The following is a 19730-nucleotide window of genomic DNA, read 5'->3' on the forward strand; positions in this document are numbered from 1 at the left end:
CCAAAGATGTGTAACCAACAACGCATTCAAATGATGAATTCTTATTCAGCTACTATTGTAGCTATTTAAATTATGCCTGCCCAAACGCGTCAAGTCGCGTCAATAGACTAGGTTCTATTTTAGCTCTAAGTGAGCTACCAAATTATGACTTGCTACTTGTCACTAAATTGGTCGTTACATACGTACATATTTATGTATTTGAATTTTTTTATCAATTTTACAAGTAATTAAATATATAATATATGAACTGGTGTATGATTTATACCATCTGCCTATTTCATGTATTTATGTTTTATACGCCATTGGAAGATATCGCTATGAAGCGATAAGGCAGCCAAATTGTATACGCTTTTTTTCGATTGCCCCTCTGTTTGATGTACTTTTGTGGTGGACAAAAAGGTATATTCATTCGTTCATTAAATCACTAAAAATTTACTAAACTACTAGACAGGTGTGAATCAGTCTTAAGCGTTATCTAGGGAAACACAAAGCATAGAAAATGCTGCTATTCTTGTAGAGAACAAGTATTCATTGGAAACTATAGACAGTATTAAAACCGTTCGGTAAGAATCGATGTGATTCTAGGACTTGTCGTCCTGAACAGCCGAAAATACAATTACATAAAAAAGTGAAGCGAAGAAGATCAGTCCAAAAAAAAATTAATGAAAATAAAAAAAATCAAAAATATTTCTGAAAAAAAATACTACACTCGAATACTAGTTAGATTTAACAAGAATAAAACACTTTTTATATTAAAAATTTGGTGCAATCGTAACAAAATAATTATTAGCTAATAAATATAAAACTCTAAATACTATAAGGTAATACTAGAAATAGAGGGTAGAATCAATAAACGAAGTGGAAATTTAAAAGAAAATGCTTAGTTAAAAATTGTGAGTTTCATAAGGTAACATAAGAACTTCATATTAATACTCCTAATATATAAATGTAAATATGTACTAATATATAAAAGTGAAGCTGCAAAACAATAATAAAGTTTAAAGGTTCATAAGTCTTTACTGACAAAACACGATATTGAAAAATTTATAATAAACATTATTAAACTTAAATGTTTTTGTTATTTATAATCATTTAAATATATAAAACATTAATGTATTTTAAAAAAAATTTTTGCTTTAAATCGTCGCGTCGTGCTCTTTTAAATTTACTACGGAAACGAAATCCAATTCAGTATTATAATGAAGTTTGAAAAGTGCTTATAAAGTAAGCCTAATTGAAGTAATTTAATTTTTTAATTGATATTTTTTCAATTATGAATTTGATGAGTGCGATTGTACTGGGCGGAGCAGAGCAGAGAGCTAGGTGAGATGCAGTTTATTTAAATAAACTGCATCTCACCTATTAAGTGACGATGCAGTCTGAAATGGTAGCACGCTAATCTGTTAGAGGTATGCCAGTTATATTAAGCCCATAAACGGTTTCTACCAGGTATCATACCGGAACGCGTAATAACTTGACAGAACGTCTTGATGTTAACCAGCCCAAAATTTCTGAGAAAATTCAGTAATTACGGGTAACTGCATTTGTTGGGGACCATCACCAGTGAGGTCACCAAAATCTATCTGGTTCTTTCAACGTCTTCGCTCCACTCCATTCCGCTTGTCTCCAAGTGGACAAGCTCGTGTCTTATACACGTCCGCACTCTGACAGGTGATATTTTTCTTAATTTATTTAGTCTTAATGTTTTTGTACTGACGGTTGCTCCATTTTCGATGCATAAACTTGACGATGTAGAGAGGAAAGCAGGATACAAGCGTAATCGCTGTCACCTTCCACCAAAAGTCCCAGTGTCTAATGAAATCAGCATCTGTGTCGAATAAAAGTGAGTTATAAACGGACATCAGACAAAAAAGAAATGGAACGCTTGCGTCAGTGGGATCTACTTGATAACAAATTCTAATAAATGTAAGCAAATCGGATAAGAAATAGCGTCGTTAATACATAAAAACAAAGAAACGCAAGAAATAATGTTTATTTTTCCAAAAAAAAACCAAATTCTGTAGAACTAGCCCACTATCAGCCCTGTGAGGATGAGTGCCGAGCACCAGGAGATATCACTGTAATTACTAGTATCAAAGTAAGTAGTGCACTTGAGCAAGCTTACCCGCTCTGCTACAGCCAAGAGGCGTTGCCAAGTCACCACCGACCGGGCGGCCACTATCTACACCGTGAGGATGAGTGCTGGCTCCAGGAAACGTAATAACACTCACCAAAGTAGGTAGTGAAGATTAGCAGAGTGGCAGTGTACATGAGCAAGCTGACCAGCTCCGCCAGAGCCATGAGGCGGTGCCACGTCACCACCGTCAGGGCGACCATTATCAGCTCTGTGAGGATGAGTGCAGTATAGCTGATCTCAACTATATGAATGAGCTGCTCCTCAAACAGTACTAGAGCTCCGTACATTATAACGCCGCCTGTAAAGTTTTTATAAATAAATCGTTTTTAATCCGTTTCTGACATCTGTCCGTTGGTCATATAAAAGATTTGTAAATGGTGGACATAACTTTGTAATAACGCAGTATGAATCTAAAATAATATTGTTTTCTCATTTATTGAACATTAAATTTATGGCAATATATAGATAAAAGGTAAGTCAAAATGATTATATAGTTTTTAATTATAATAAACATTCGTTGGTGGAACAAGTAAATAATAAAATATTTTAATCGTAAAGGAACACCAGCTCAATGTTACATCGTCCATTAAATCTCGACCTGTCATGAATGCATTCTTTAGTTTATTTTTATATCTAACACAGATGTAGGTCTATCTACCATAAAAATATTAATAAGCAAAACTGCGAATATATTTTGAACCTTTTATATTGTCGTGGACGAACAGATAGAAAACCTAAATTATAAATGACATATGAGTGTTGTATAAAAGCTAAGTTTATTTTTGGAAGCAGTTAATTTCCTTCTTTCTTTATTTAACTACTCATATTTTCTAAACTCTTGGTTGGCCCGGACAAACAAGTACCTTGATAGATCGATATTCCTGTCCATATGTAGAAAGTCTTGTAGGACAGTTGCATTCCTTTGGTCATCTGTTTATACAGTTGCGGGTTTCTTATGACTGTCGAGCTCGGAAGATCTTTGTCCAAAACCTGTAAACGGTTAACTGTATATTTATTTGTTAATTTCACTAAAGTTATCCCTTCAGAGCAATCTTGAGGATGCAGTCTAACTTAGTATCGGGCTAACATGCTGTGGGGAATGGCTGTATTAAACTCTCCTCGATTGCTAAATCTCTTGACACTTCGTGCTGTTGGATGGCAACTAGCCAAGGTGGTTTCGTGGGAATTCACCCTTAAAGAAACAACGCTCACAAATGCATGAGGTTGACAAATCTGCTGTTTACATAAGTGTTGTAAAATATGTATCAGGAAATTAAATATGTATTCTAAACATTCAAACAAGAAACTCAATTCGTTCTGTACTATTTTCTAAATATACTGTTTTCTACAGCATTAAGGAATTACATTTTATATCTCTAAAGAACTTCATTAAATTTAAATAGGAGTGACTGGACGGTAAACGTTTTTAAATTAATCATTGTTATTCGTTCGGATAGATTGTTTTTTTTGTAACAGTACTACCGGACTAACGAAAAAATATTCTAATATCTTACCAATGAGAAAACTGGCAGCATAGTGAATAGAGTCCCATATCCGACCATTAGGAAACCCGGGTACAGTGATACTGATGAGAAATAGAACACTACGGAGAAAACTGCCTGAAAATAGATAGACACAATTTGGATCCCACTTCTGATGGCAGCAATCATAAAATAATAATGAATATTAAGTTTATACTTAAACTTTGTCTAATGTGTTAAACATTCTAACCATCAGAAGTGGGATCGAATTATAAACGTTTTATAGAGGTAAAATCCGTTACTTCTTGGCTTTTCACTGAAAAAGTAGGAGTTTGTTGTTACTGCGCAACAATTTCCTCTTTTTCAATTGTCAGATTATAGAAAAATATATATTTAAAGTAAATAGAATGATAGTTCTGAACAATTTGTACTTTTGTGACAACGATTGTAGCACCAGCAACTTTTTGAAGAGAACATGAGAACATAATAAATACCTGCATAGTAGAAACAATAAGCCCTCGGTGTACTATGAAGAGACATAACGCAGCCGATCGCATGAGCGACCGTCGTCCGTGCAGTAGCAACAACCTTGCCAGACAAGAGAACTCCCGTATGCTCACGTCACCCGCTAGCGACGCGGCGCGACCTTCAGCACCTTCGATGCCTACACCTGGGTATGGGAAAAGTGGCATACGTAAACATGTATACGTGTATGTATCGTAGTAAAGTATGCCCGATCGGAATTCGCCGGACTGGAGTAAAATCACAGATGGCTACGCAAATATAGATTTAAGAAATAAATAATTGTTTCAGATTTATTGTTACAACGTCACCACAGGGTAGGGCGAGCATAAAGTTCGCAAGGAATTGAGCCCCAACCCCCAAATAATTGCATTCGGCAAGATAAATAAAGTATGTATGTATGTATGTATGTACATACATTATTGTACACCACAGAAACTTATGATTATGACGTAAAAATATTAAACTTAAATCTTGGTATGTACAAAAAGGCGTTCCTATCGCTAAGGAGCTATTTTCTCAGACAACCATTAGGCTTGGGAGATATTGAAATATGAACATACTAATATATACACATTCATATAATAAACTTACACAACTCTAAAATATATATTATCTTTAATAATAAAATAACTTTTAGGTGCAGCTACTGCCGTTTGGTGACGGCACATCAGAATACAGTTGTCAACCACTCCTCCTCTTCCCACGGGCCTCGTACGAGGCGACTAAAGGAATATATTGGAGAGCGGACAGCAGCGCTATACTACCATCTACGGCGATCCCCAACTCGTCTGTCCATCGTGGTGATTATTGGGAAGCACTCCCGAGGGGAGAGGCTTTTAGTCCAGCAGTGGGCTATAATAGGCTACAGATGAAGTGCAGCTATCTTTTTAACTATACGAAAACGCAATCTTTGGCGCAGTTGCTAAATATCATTACTGCAAAGATTATTTAAAAAAAGAGAACTTTCGGGCTAGTTGAGAGGTTTGTTTACAATTTAATCATTACCCATATCAGCCTCTTGGATCATGGCGACGTCATTTCCCCCGTCGCCCACGGCCGCCACAACGAGGCCTCTCGCTCGCAACAGTCGCGCAACTCTCGCCTTCTGAGTAGGCGAGCATCGTGCGACTACCACACCGGAACAGTTGCGCAGAACCTCTACGAACTCTTCTAGGTATGATCGCAGACAGACCTTTTTAGTAAGAAAAACTTATTATTAGTTTTCATTAAACTAATTGGTCCTTATTGATAAACGTGCCAAAACGTCGGAATAGGCATGAAGTGTTTTTTAAATAGGCGTAAAAATTCTGCGTTAAGATTATAATCATCAGAAGTGGGATAGAATAATGGAAATTGATTCTTTAAGACTGGCTCACATGCCAGACGTAAAGAATACTGAAATTAATTAGATATTTTCTGGAAAGTTTATGTCTGGAGCTTTTCGAAGAGGGTTTGAGTGGGCGAATTTTTCCATAATTTAAACTTCATTATATATATTGATGCGTTCTATCGTTCATGTCGTTGGTTTTATTAAAATGTGTATTTTATATGTATGTTTTGTACTCTTTTACATGTGCCATTTAAACCGAAAAATATCCGTTATTTTTCCTAAATTTATCCGAAATCCGAGACCATTGATAAAAAATTGAAATAAATCTGTATGAAATATGAATTCAATGCTAGGGTTACTTCAAACTGAAAATTTATAAGTTACAGATTGTCAAGAAATTGAACAGTTTAGGCAATCTTACCTCGAGTGTTTCCCCTTCTATAATGAGATCGATGGAGTCAGAATTGTTTGCTAATTCATTTAACAGTGCGTACGCATCACGCCTCTTTCTGCACTCCGGAGCGGTATGCCAACGTTCTCCGCCTCCTAACTGTAGAGAACGCGCGATGCATAGCGCTGTTTCTAGTTTATCGCCTGTTAGCATCCAAATCTGGAAGCAATCATATCGGTTGCCAGATAAATAATGTTTTTTTTTTGTACACAGTTAGGAAAATAAAGGACGAATAGAGAGAAAAACAAAGACTGGAGTAGAATACAAAAGGCAGTCCGCCCTTTGTATTCGCTTAGAAGCGATCTCTGACAGGCAACCTTAGGATTAGGACATTATAATTATCAGGCGAACAAACTGCGGCAAGAAAGATAATGTATGTAAGTGCGTTATGTTTAATGTTTGTTAAGAGTTGTATAGTTACATAAGACTTACTCAAACTGCTAAAGATATTTTGTTTTTTTTTTGCATATTTTCTCTTGCACAACCAAAAAACCGGTTTATAAAAGGCGGACTGAATTCTTAAGCATTTTATACAAGCCAACCTTCGGACTTTTAGATCGTGATACCATTGCCGACCTACTATGTGGCATAGGTGGTGGGCATGAGAAAGGAACATTATAGAGAACTCTCATGCCTGCATGTTTCTTTCAATGCTCTTTGGTAGTAGTGTTTTCTATGACAGAGCTCGTCCGGGTAAGAACTACCACCGTATTTTATACTATATCTGCCGCTAAGCAGCATTGCTGGGTTCCCGTTTGAAGGGTGTGTTTGCCGGTTTAATTACAGACACATAACAAATAATTTTAATTACACATACACCGTCTAGCCGCAGGTAGACGGACACAGAGCGGCAATTTCTAGAACGTGTGCCTAGAATGCCGTGCGAATTTTTGCTGTTTATAAACGACGGTCTTCCACTTTCCATCAGGTGGGATATCTATTTGTCCCTGAAATATCAGTATAAAAAAAGAATTCCTTATAACGCAAAAAATTAGGGAAAGTTGAGGTGCGTGCCAACCCGACCTAAAATATTCATATCCCTTCCTTATTAAATGCGTTTACCTTGATTCCAGCAGAACGTAGCAGTCCCAGAGTGTCCGGTACGTTGTCTGCAAGGCGGTCTTCTACTCCAGTAAGCGCCAGTAGTGTGAGTCCTCGTTGTAACCGCGCAATGCACGCGGCCGTTCGCTCCGTGCGACCCGTCACACTCATACGAGCTTCCTTGTACTCACTCTGTTAAAAGTTATTTCGCTTGTAAGGAAATAGGAAGATTATCGATTCGATTTTTTTTTTTTAAACTTATGGTCGGGCATAACTAGAATGAAAGGACAACCTATTTTAGTAGTACTTGCGATTTTTCCACAGTTGTAGCACATAGCATTGAATATTGCTTGATTTATGCAAAAACTAATTTAATGTTTACCTGGTATAACTTTTATTTTCTAAGACCATTTTTTTTTCCATAAAATGAAAATCTTGGTTAATTCCTTAGTATCTACTTTTTCCTTCCTCTACATACGGAAGATAATTGCACATACGCACCTCAAACTCCAAATATTCGTTCTTGGACATGGTCTTCTTAGCAACTACCAATGTCCTTAGTCCGTCGGCCGCAAGCAACTTGCACTCAGTTGATAGCCACGATGAATTTAAAAGTTTGGATAGTGCTACGTCTGCGCCTTTCACGTAATATGTTATAGCTTGGGTGTTTTCCTCCTGCGAATAAGGGAGTATGAATGAACATTGAATTTTAGGACCAAAAATGCCGGTATCTTTAACATTTGTATATGGCTCCATTTCATAATATTTTAAATGTTATAGATATAAATTCATGATCCTTGAAAGATAACTATTAGCTCAGCATTATATCAAACACAAGGAACTGCATAAATGCCATTTTTAGACGTTTTTTTTGCAAATTTTAGCGAAACCAAATCATGAAGCGATATGATTTTTATAGGCCTTCTGAGACTACCGCCGATTTCTTGATCCTTTGAATGTGATTGGGCTAGTCATGTGTGCTGAGCATGATGATTTTTGGTCAAGGTGTGGTTCTTTTTTATTCGCTAAAATCTTTAGCGTTTAACGTGCTATAAAAATATTTTTGCACTGTTTCAAAACTAAGTAACGGACCTTTAAATATTATTATCATTTGCAATTATGGTATTGTTCATCAATATCATATACCTAGGTATTTATCATTAAGATGCGAATTTAATTTTTATTTTTACCTGCACAATAATGCCCATCATCTTGCTCTCGCTGGTGAAGGGGAATATTTGTAAGATGTTAAACTGCATGATCTCGTTAGCGGCGCGGAGCTTCAGCGAAATGTTGTGGAGATCCCGATTGTACAACGAGACGCCCATCTGTTGTGATAGTTCCAATTTATTAGTTGACCTTGAAACGCATTTCATATCAGAAAAAAGCTGAGAGTTTTTCTTGGTTCTTTTAAGTATTTTTATGGATTGATTTCTAGATTAAATAAACCGTATATGTTCATTAAAATCTAAATAGCAGTTTCCTTGCACTAGCCCGTAAATTATAATACCTGCAAGTTTACCTGTTTCTTTTGTATATACAGATTGCAAGTGCTGCAACTATTTATGTCACATATGTAGTGAGTTTTTAAATTAATAAGTTGACCTTGAAAGGTATATCATAACAGAATATCCACATATTAGAAGTTGTATGATGTATCTCTCACTCCTGATGTATTTTTATTCGGTATTTTCAGCTCTCGAAAACGATTTAATATTCCAAAATACCAGATCCTTTATTTAGTAAAAAAAATCATGAGATTATAACATTGTATTTTTTGCCATAACAATCTTGTTTCATTACAACGTACGAACACACGGTGAACGCATACTTTACCATATCTGTCCATTTCACCAAGGCCACCTCGTCCGGACTGGATGCTTGATAGTCGCACAGCTGTTGTTGCGGCACCGCACCTCCGCAACTCTCGGACATCACAGAACTACCCATATCTAAAATAAAGACCTATTATTTGATTATGATCCTTGATTAGATTAAACGTCTGACTAAAAACCTATTCCGTCTGGATAGGGGCAAACTTAGGGAGGTGATGGGACAAATAATAGGACACAGCTCATTAAACACTTTTACGTTTTAGGTGTCACCGACAGGCAAACCATGGATGTGAACGAAACACCAACACATGTGCTGCTGGAGGGAACAGGCAAGGCGAATCATCGCAATAACTGTCTGGCTGAAGTAGCATTTCCGCGGTGAAAAAGTTCTCTATGTACAACAGACTACAAGTTAAAGTGCGGAAACCGACTAAGAGTGAAGTATCAAGAAAGATTTTGAGTCCTCGATTTAGTCTTAAAGATGTGTGTATGTGAGCTTCCTCTACTGACCTGACTGAGACTCATCAGCTCCTTGGTCGACTACGACGTAGACAGGAGTGACATTGTGGCATAATGCCGATGCAAGCACGGCTTCACTCGCCTGGGCGAAGGATCTAAGACAGCTCCGTGACTGAACAGATAGCGTTTAATTTATCGTCTACTTTTACTACTGACCTGACTGAGCCTCATCGACTTTCCGTATCATGGAGGGGAGAGACATTGTGGCAAAGTGAGAGCGCAAGCACGGCTACTCACACTTATCCGAGTGTGGGAGCTAACACAGTGCCCCCTTTGGCCTGTTCAGATGGAGTCTCTTTTGATGTCTGCCTCTACTACTGACCTGATAGTCTTATCAGCCCTCTACTTTTCTATATCGTAGACGAGGGTCACATTAGCGCGGAGGCGAGACAGTTCGAGCTTCCCAAACTTGTCCGCACGTTGTGGCTAACAGTGTCCTCTGTGGCCTGAACAGATGGCGTCTCGTTTGTTGTCTGCTTCTACTACTGACCTGACTGAGCCTCATCGGCTCTCTGGTCGTCTATATCGTAGACGGGAGTGACATTGTGGCAAAGTGCGAGCGCAAGCACGGCTTCCCACACTTGTCTGGGCGTGGGAGCTAGCACAGCGCCCTCCGTCGCTGGCGACGTGGGCAGAGATGGTCCTTCGTTGGTTATGTGCTGCGTTAGTAGTGCTTCTACCTGAGAAAGTTATACAAATGTTTAGTGATAAAGTTCGGACTGCTAATTGCTTATGAATCTTCACTATTATACCAACCCAATACCGGCCCACTACAGGACACGGGTCTCCCCCTACAATGAGAAGGGGTTAAGGCCACGCTGGCCACATCCGTTTGGGCCTCCACACGCTTTTGCGAACATTATGGAGAGCTTTCAGGCATGCTGATTTGGCGCTTAGTTAAGTGGTAAAGCTAGCGTGTTAAAATTTATGTGAAATTCTGCATAAAAATAGTTTATTGACACTATTTATCGCGGCATTAAAAAATATTCATGTTAAACAGCTCGTTCCCCAATTAAAAAATCCAATAACCTAATCTGCTCGTAGCAGGAAAAAAATATATCGCGGTCAACAGTTATTAGTATTATATAATAATACCTCATGAAAAATATTCTTGTCAAACAGCGCATTCCCCAAATGCAGCTTCTGGAAGACCATCTCGTTTTTGGTTAAAGTCCCAGTCTTGTCAGCTAACAGATATTGTATCCTGCCCAGCTCCTCGGGTATAGTTGTGGAACGCATGACAGTTCCTTCGATTTTCTTGTCCCGCTGGATTGTCCAGGAGTAAAAAACCTTCCCCATTTCCAGATTTACTCGTAAGCTGTTAAAAGACACTTGGTATTTAATCATCATCATCATATCGACCCAATACCGGCATTTATTACACTATTAGAAGGCTGATTGACGCAGTGGGCAGCGACCTTTCTAAGTCCAAGGCCGTTGGTTCGATTCCCACTACTGGAAAATGTTTGTGTGATGAACATGAATGTTTTTCAGTGGCTGGATGTATATTATACGTATCTATCTCTACTAATATTATAAATGTGAATGTTAGTTTGTTTGTTACGCTTTCACGCAAAAACTACTAAACCGATCATAATGAAATTTTGTACACATATTTCTAAAGGTATTAAAATTAATATAGGATGCTTTTTATCCCGAAATTAAGCTCAGTTCTTTTGGGAGAGAGTAGAAGGAGTTTGACGATTTTACACCATAACGCCGTCAAATGATAACCGATTTAAAAAATTACTTTTGTACTTTAGAGGTTATAATATCTGTTTAATTTTGCACAAATTTCGTGTAGATCTGATGAATGTGATTGGAGATAGAGGACACAACTCCTCAGCGGACGGCAGCCAACCCGTCATTTAAGGCTTAGGTATCTTAAATACATAAAGTGCGTAGAATTACACCTAAATCGAATGCCACATGTCTTTCGAAAAACAAAAACAAACGCAGACGAAGTCGCGGGCAACAGCTAGTGTATATTCATAAAAATATTTATCAGTCATCTTAATACCCATAATACAAGCTATGCTTACTTCGGGTCTAGATGGCGATATGTTACCCGTCTACTACAAAGCACGATCTCCTCCTACAGTGGAGGATTGTGTGCAGATTGGTGGACTCCACACTCTTTTGAGAACATTATGAAAAACTATCCGGCATGCAGGTTTCCTCGATGTTTTCCTTCACAGTTAAAGCAAGTGATATTTTTATTGCTTAAAACGCACAGAAATTAGAAAAGTTAGAGGTGCGAGCTGGGATTCGAAGTCCTACTCACTGGGCTGTTAATAAAGCCACGATCCTCATTTGATTCAACGAAATGATTTAAAAGACTTCTTCCCTTTGAATCAAACTTATTCTATCAATGCAACTGGGTTTTTCTGCTTTGTTGCTGAATTTGTACAATATAAAATCTAATAATTAGAATTAAAACCTGTTGGGGTATTTTAATAAAAGATACTATATTTAACAAATAGACTTAGTAGATGGCCACCCATTGCGTTAGTCTGAAATAACGTTAGTGATGTTTTAACTTGATTATAAAACCACTGCATAATGAGCACAAATGGTTTTAACGATTAGTTAGCATAGTATCGATATTTAGAGTTATAAAAAATAAAATAAAAACTGTTTAAAAGAGGCCCAAACCGAATCTTTGTCGAATGGTTGTCGGTTGGAAAAAGAGGAATAATCAAATAAACTTACCTGATAGGTATGATATACGAAAACAGCAGTACGAATCTGATAAGAAAAGCAAACCACGGCCCGTCAAATCCTTTGAGTACGATTAGCAGTAACGATAGAAACAGAGTGGCCCCAAAAAGAACTTTCGTGAAGTCATTGATTCGCAGATCTAATCGGCCTACTTTGGATCTCGGGGTCGCGTTGTTCATTACACTGCGAGTTTCACTGCCTAGAAATAAAATATTCAGAATTAAACTTCAAGGACGAATTGTCGCATTTCGGAATGGCTAATTTAATTTGTCTTCCAACGTCAAACTTATGCAAATATAAGTAAGTTTAGGCTCAAATCACTGAATATACATAAGCTTGATTGTCGTCAAACGCTGGCCTATCGTTAATAAAAAAAAAAAAGCTTCATTCGCAAAACAATGGACACAACAAAAATAAACTTAATACAAAGGGCGGCCTTATCGCTTAGTAGCGATCTCTTCCAGGCAATCTTAGGATTAGGAAACCCAAGGGAAACCGATTGCACCTTCACTACTCGCAAGTATTATTTTTGCGATCTATATAAAAAGGTAACCGGGTTTACAGGTTTAAATCGGGCTTTTTTCTGGGCTTTGAAGAGTGCGTTAAGCTGCTCCGATATTTATCTTTTACACCTGATAGTTAATACCTAGAGTTCTTCCTATTTATTATGTTATCTTACTATAATAAAAGTTCTTCTTAATATTAATTCATTTAAACATTTAGAAATCGATGTGTCTGTGAACTGCTGCTACATTTGTCAAATATTCGCACTCCGTCCATCCAAGATGCAAAAATACATAGGTTAAGAGAATCTGATTTTCAAGTCCCTCGAATCAGCTTGCACAATTTCTAGGCTTTTCTTAGACTGCTGCTTGCTACCAAAGTTACTTTGTAGTATTTGTGCAAAATGGCTGTAAAATCTAGCAATTTAACTCTATATTATTTGTGCAACATGGGTATACTATTTAGGCCAGGCTGCTTCTTTGTGATCTTTTCGCAATATGGCTTTACCATAGACATGGTTCTTACAAATTATGTCCAAGGTCACTACAACTTGATAGTGAATTCTAGTGAGTTCTTACCTGTATAAATAACCAAGCCGGTAACTTGTCCACTGGCAACAACGCAGCCACTCCACAGTGTGTTCTCAATGTCTAAGGAATCGCTCTCTTCTTCGTCCAACCTCGTGCAAGTGCCAATAAAAGAGTGTATATCCTTCTCTGGTTTCTCCACAAATAACTTCGCGTTTATGTCCAGTAAATGTGCATCTGTGGGCAGTTTTTGAGTTGACGGAAGGGGTATCCTGAAAAAAAAATGTTTATCGAAGTTGTGTATGTAAATCGGTCGATCCTTCCTGATATCACCAGTGCGAAAGTGTTTATTAATGGCTTATGCACGGCTCAAGAGCTTAATTGATCTTTAAAGGGAATTCCACAATGGGTATAAGATATTTATCAACATCATCAACCCATTTCCGGGCCACTACAGAGGACGGGTCTCCTCTTAGAATAAGAAGGGTTATAGGCCGTAGGTCTACCATTCTGGCCAAGTGCGGATCGATAGACTTCACATGTCGTTAAGAACTCTCAGGAATGCAGGTTACCTCACGATCGATTCCGTCACCGTTTAAAGCAAGTGACATTTGATTAACTTTTATTAAAAACGTAACTCCGAAGTCAGTGGTGTGTGCCGAGTTCGAACTCCGTCTACACGAATAATAATATAAAAATAAATATTTTTATGTGACAAAAATACTCGGAATCAAATGAATTCACTTAATATAAAAAAAACTACCACAACTAATAAGAATGTTACTTTGTTCCATCGTGGCACTATAAAGACGAAACGGTATAATTCCAACAATTCTTGTAGTCACAGAATTAAGAATATACAGAAACCGTGTACACGGCTCTAATATTGAAGCATCAAAAGCCACTCCACTGTAGTATGGTTTCTCGAACAAACGGTTAGTCACTAAATACCATTTAGCAGTTGACAGTAATTATTTTACCTCTAATGTTCCAAGCGTTCACCATAACATGGGAAAATGGGTAAAAATTTGTGACCTAGCAACATTCCGCGGGTGTTAAGTGATACGTGCGCGGGACGTTTTTATTGTTTCTGGACACAATGCTCTATATACAATAATAGAATCTAAGTATATGTATTATGTCTTCTGGCTTGTGGCTTGCAGCCATATTAGATCAATTTAAAAACGTAAGTTAATTAACTATGGCCAGTGGATCATAAAGTAGGCTTTTTTGAATTACCATTGAATAACTACTAAGCTATGTTTGTAGGTACATGTTACTTAAACTGTAATCTCAATTCTTCTCAGATGGAAATTGAATTTGATGTATTGACTAAATTGGAAAGGGTATGACAATTTGTCAATCTTCAATTTTGTCAATTCTTATGCACCCTAATTTATTTATTTACTCGGATTTATACTATTCATAAAACAGCATCGAGAATTGTATGTGTCAAATCCATCCTATAATATTTATTAATTACTAATAGTAAACAATGCAATTCTTTCTTTGATAATAAGTAATTATTAAGCTTGAAAAATGGTAAATATTCAGTTCAAACTGATAAGATCACATTACTTCGCACTATCCAAGTAAATATTGTTATCAAAATGGGTAACGGAAGCCACTGTCTATGTGCATGACTCACTATTCTGTGAATTAAAACAGAAACGTTTATATACAAGCGATGGATCGATTCAGTAGACCGCCGCGTGGTTTAAAATAACAGCCAAATATTTTCGAAATGTTACTTCTAAACTTAACTTTATTAGATATATAGTGTAGGAATTGACACTATATATCTAATATCTTTGACTTTGGAAAACTTAAGGACACAGAACAGTTAAAGCGGGACAAAGCCATGTGTTTGATATACTATCTGTCTCGTCTTAACACTAAGTAAAATCTGAGCAAAAGTATGCTCTATCTATTGAATAAATATATTACGACAGTAAACACATCGCCATCAATCCCCAAAATAAGCGTAGCCTGTTTTATGGGCACTAAGATAACGGCTGTGTTATAGTATAAACAGAAACACCACGACACTGAAAAACATTAATGTTCATCACACAAACATTTTCCAGTTGTGGGAATTGAACCCATAACCTTGTACAAAGAAGCATTGCCCACTGCGTCAATGCGCCCACTGTGTCAAATTTTAGTCTAAAACCCCATATTCCTTATCGGGTTTTAGACTTTCATAGCATTAAAATAAACTGCAACTTTCAAGGTTGCGCAGTTGATAATAAGACCGTATTTCCAGTAAACCAGTGTCTTAAACAAGGCGAAAAGTGATTGGTCCTGATATAGGATAGACCACCCGCCCGGCTCGGCTCAATAAGTACAAAACAATCCATTCCTTACCTTAACTTCCAATCAATTTCTCCATCTAACTGGTCAGTCCTAATGAAGACTGTTCCCATAGTTTCATTGGTCCTTAACAAGATCATATCAGCAGGCACTCTCTGCCCCTTGTGCAGCATAACAATATCACCAACCCTCAGTTCAGATGCAGGAACTTGTTCTGTGATGAAGGGGCGGTAGCCCTCGATCGGGGCATCTAACGATATGCGCTCATAACGCTGACGATTTACTTCCTTGTCTCTTCTGTAAAATAGAGTATAAGTGAAAGTGAGGCAGAGTTTTTAGGGTTCCATTGGATGGATTCACCGGGTTCAGCAGGTGGCAGATAGAGAAGCTTTGAGCTTCTACCCACGTTTCATCTCAGGTGTAGTTAAGGGTTCCCCATTAAACTTATGCATCCTAGTGCGCAGTGGCGTGCACTTCATACAAGCAAAAAAGCTCTGCATACCCTAAATTTTTTGTATAACTCTTTAATGCGAAGGATTGTTCCATTTTATGGCATCTGCCTTCTTTATGCATACCCTGGTCAAAAACCCTGTGCACGCCACTGCTAGTGCGAGCGCTTACGGGATACTGTGGGCTTAACAGGCACATGTTCAACCTAAAGCTGCAGGACACAGATCTATGTAGATTCTGTAAGGAGGCTGCGGAGACGCCGCTGAATTTGACCTGTTCCTGCCCCGCGTTGATGCATAAGCGCAGCACTCTTTTGGGGAAGATCATAATGCAACCAGAGGATGCTAAATTTCTTCCAGCAAGGCTGGAAGTGCTGCTTTTCCTGAAGGCGACCAATGCTTGCTGGGAGATCTAGACAGCGGTGTCACAATAGATCGTAGCCGGTTGACGTGACACCAGGGACCAGGCAAACCTGAGCCGCAAGCAGAAGAAAAAGAAGAAGGGTTCCCCATATGAAAAACGTCAACGTTTACCGTCACTGCTATTGTTACACTACCAGTCTCACAAAATAGGTACCCTTACTAACTCATTCAAATTAGAACCTTTTTTTTATTACACTACAAGTTAGCCCTTGACTGCAATATCACCTGGTGTAAAGTGATGATGCACTCTAAGATGGTAGCTGGCTAACCTGTTAGGGAGTATAGTAGTCATATATACCTAATCGGTTTCTACGCTACATCGCACCGGAACACTAAATCGCTTAGCGGCACGACTTTGTCGGTAGGGTGGTAACTAGCCACGGCCAAAGCCTCACACCAGACAAAAACTACTGCACTTCTAGACAGGCCATGGTCATTCACTAAGTAATAGTAAGATTTTGCTTCACGATTTCCGCTAGTGCAAACTAACTAGCTACATAATTAAAATATTTTATGACGTAAGATTTTATCCCTTTTTTGAGTTGTATTCATCAAGCTCATGAATATTAGTCAAATAAGTTACAGTATGTCTTTTTGTATTTGCTATTGTAACAATTGATAGTTACCTTAAACTATCCATGATAGTAAGTTTATCCATATTAGTAGTTTTATATCAAAGTAAGTACATTATAGTAACCAAATTAACAGCCCCAAAAGTAAAGCTATCCTTTTCACAACACCCTGTAGAAAAGCCTTACTTTAAGATCTGTCAATTTAGTTTAAGTTCACTAACAATTACATTAATTTTCCTGCTGACTAAATATATATTCGCTATCTCTTTTTTTTCATGCTTGCATGCAATCTTGTGGAGAGTGTGTGTGAGTGTGTATGTGTTTGTGTGGGTGTAAGTGGGTGTGTGAATTGTGATTATGAATTCGTAACACAAAACACATGCCTGCAGGCGTAAAATTTTCAAGAATCATACCTGTATCTTCTGAAGTCATCGATAGCTTCTCTGAACAACGTCACAGCCAGGACAAAACACAGCGGCCCCCAGTATGTGTACAAGTATCCAATCCTAATGCTTGGTATGAATTGTGACAGTGCCATCACTAAGAAGTATAGGTTAAGGAAAAACCTGAACTGCTCAAACAAAACAATTGGCAGGAATGTGATTATGTTGTATTTCTGTAATAGAATAAAATATTGAAACAAAAAATTACACTAGTGTGTTCTTAAAACTAAAAGAGTATTCTGTTGTATTTTTATTGTAAGAACTCTTACAATAAAAATACTAAGTCTGTATATTGTTGTAAAGATATTTAGTTCTATTTTTTACTATTGGCTGCCCTTTAAAAAATGAATGACACAATATATTATAGAACCTGTTTTAACCCTTTTACATATCTCGAAGTTAAATCTATAATAAAGGGTTACCTAGCCCAGTGATTAGGACTTCACTATCAGGGAGCTGAGATCAAACCCCAGCATGCACCTCTAACTACTCTAAGTTATGTTGGTTTTTAAGCAATTAAAATATCACTTGCGGTGAAGGATAACAATGTGAGGAAACCTGAGAGTTCTCCATAATCTTCTCAAACGATGATGATGATGATAATAAAGGATAAAGATTAGATTTTTGGATGTTTGAAAATAATGGATTGACTCTAAAATTAGTAGACAGATTTTAAAATACTTGCACCTATATCCTCAGCAAGTAACACAGGCTCTTAGATCTTTTATTTTCATAATAATATTTGAGGCTGAAATAATCTGCATGTGCAATAACACATTTTATGTTGTAAACTATGTAAAAGTTAAAATGTGTTTTTGTAATATAATTTTCAGCCCTATAATACTTCTACTGAAAATTATGCTATCAATACAGCCTCTTGTAGTAAATCTTGCTAATTTCATAATATTATTTTTTTGCCAAATCAATTTACAGTAAATTATTACTAACATTTTATTTAATAAATCAGACTATTTAAAATTAAACTTTGCAGTGTGGGTTTATCCAAGAGCTTAATAAAAATATATATATAAACATAATATTATTGTTTTCCTCTTATCATAATGTAATTTTAACTTAATAGGTATATTATACATTATTGACTAGTGAGTGCATTAAACATGTTAGGGTATATACAGATTGAATTAACTTCCACTTTAAGCAGCAGTTATATGCAGTTTTTCTTTACACAGGAAATAACTAGTTTATATTTTTATTAATAATCTTTTCTATCATCCGTTATTGTTAATGAAATGATTGTCTGTTATGTGTTTATATAAATATCTTGGCATGTCTATAGCAGTTAGGAACCATTCAACGCATTTTGATCATAATCAGGTCACTGTTATTCTATATCTAGGGTCATGCAAACCTAAGATATTGCTTGACCCAAATTATGTGCAGGCAAAGTTATAAGAGGGTAATAGATATTTTTGAGGTATTCTATATATCATCTGTAATATTATTAGTAGCAAATATACTTAACAAAATTTATTTATGATTTGTTTTTAAAAATTATAGCATCTATTTATTTTATAATGGCCTAAAACTCCAGGATGATGTAGCCTAATTTCCTCAGGTTTGATTCAGTGGTCAAGGCAAACTTAGGTGGCAAACAAACAAACATATTTATAATATTAATATTCATGGATATTGGAAATAACACTGATGACACAATATCCAAAAGTCAATTCCAGTTAACTGAATTCTTAATTTCAATATTATTCTTGGTATAATTTCTGTAAGATTCAGCATAGTTTATTCTACTTGGTGTTAAATTTAATTAAGTAATACCAAACCAAACTAGTATAAACCAAATCAAAAAAACCAAAATAGTATAAACAACAGATTTATGGAAGCATTAAACATTGAATCAGTTGAAGGATGCCATTAGCATAATAATTAATACATCCGTTACAAGATCATCGGCTCTAGCCTCTTAATAGTTTCTTTATCATCTTAGGTTGTTAATTAGAATACAAAATGCTTTTATGTTTACCTGATTGCACACATGGTTTGGAGGAAATTCCTCTTCGGGCAGTTGACCCAAATGTATAACCCTCGAGCACAGTTCACGTCTACGAAACCTAAAAAAATTCAACCTAAAATCACACTGTTTTATTAAACAAAGCAACAACAATAAAGAAAAATAAACAAAACAATACAGCACCTTGACCATATTGATTTCCTTTTTGGCCGTATTAAAAGCGGGGTGGTTTCCATAATGTATGCACTTTATCTTATTCTTCTTAAATTCAAATTTAACATCATGCACAATTAAAAACTTTAATTAGATATAATTCCCGTGTAACACTTTCCTCGTTCACAAAGTAACTTAGGTCTTGTTTACTCTGCGTAAATTGACAAGTGACAACATCAAAAGAATAAAAATATAGTTTGACATTTGTGCCTACCCTAGACAAGTAGTAGATTACCCTATACAAAGCAGTTCTTCGCTTTAT

The 19730-nt window shown here is 36.7% G+C and overlaps 1 protein-coding gene across 2 annotated transcripts; it reads right to left on the bottom strand.

Annotated features, from left to right (window-relative positions):
- Positions 1-1157: 1157 nt before the first annotated feature.
- Positions 1158-19607, bottom strand: LOC120623257 (probable phospholipid-transporting ATPase IIB). 2 transcript variants are annotated; one of them, XM_039889177.1, is made up of 19 exons: positions 19439-19607; positions 19268-19355; positions 17242-17444; positions 15439-15681; positions 13123-13343; positions 12032-12239; positions 10415-10637; positions 9810-9999; positions 8802-8917; positions 8156-8293; positions 7467-7640; positions 6987-7157; positions 5895-6083; positions 5149-5335; positions 4113-4288; positions 3652-3756; positions 3001-3127; positions 2232-2435; positions 1158-1828 (listed from the first exon to the last, which is right to left on the bottom strand). In XM_039889177.1, the coding sequence occupies exons 1-19, from the start codon at positions 19489-19491 to the stop codon at positions 1689-1691; spliced, it is 3156 nt and encodes a 1051-aa protein (XP_039745111.1). In that variant the 5' UTR covers positions 19492-19607; the 3' UTR covers positions 1158-1688. The 2 variants fall into 2 exon arrangements, with proteins under 2 accessions (XP_039745111.1, XP_039745110.1); XM_039889176.1 differs by having other exon boundaries at positions 19268-19370.
- Positions 19608-19730: the final 123 nt, after the last annotated feature.

Source organism: Pararge aegeria, chromosome 4 (genome assembly GCF_905163445.1).
Source record: "Pararge aegeria chromosome 4, ilParAegt1.1, whole genome shotgun sequence".
NCBI classification, from domain to species: Eukaryota; Metazoa; Arthropoda; class Insecta; order Lepidoptera; family Nymphalidae; genus Pararge; species Pararge aegeria.

Bases quoted from the DNA above. Each gene is read 5' to 3' on its own strand.
- LOC120623257 (XM_039889176.1), bottom strand. From the start codon at position 19,491: ATGGAAACCACCCCGCTTTTAATACGGCCAAAAAGGAAATCAATATGG. The intron at 19,371-19,438 runs GTGCTGTATTGT...GTGTGATTTTAG, and splicing joins AGGAAATCAATATGGTCAAG to GTTGAATTTTTTTAGGTTTC. The intron at 1,829-2,231 runs GTGAGTGTTATT...TATTCGACACAG, and splicing joins AATCTTCACTACCTACTTTG to ATGCTGATTTCATTAGACAC.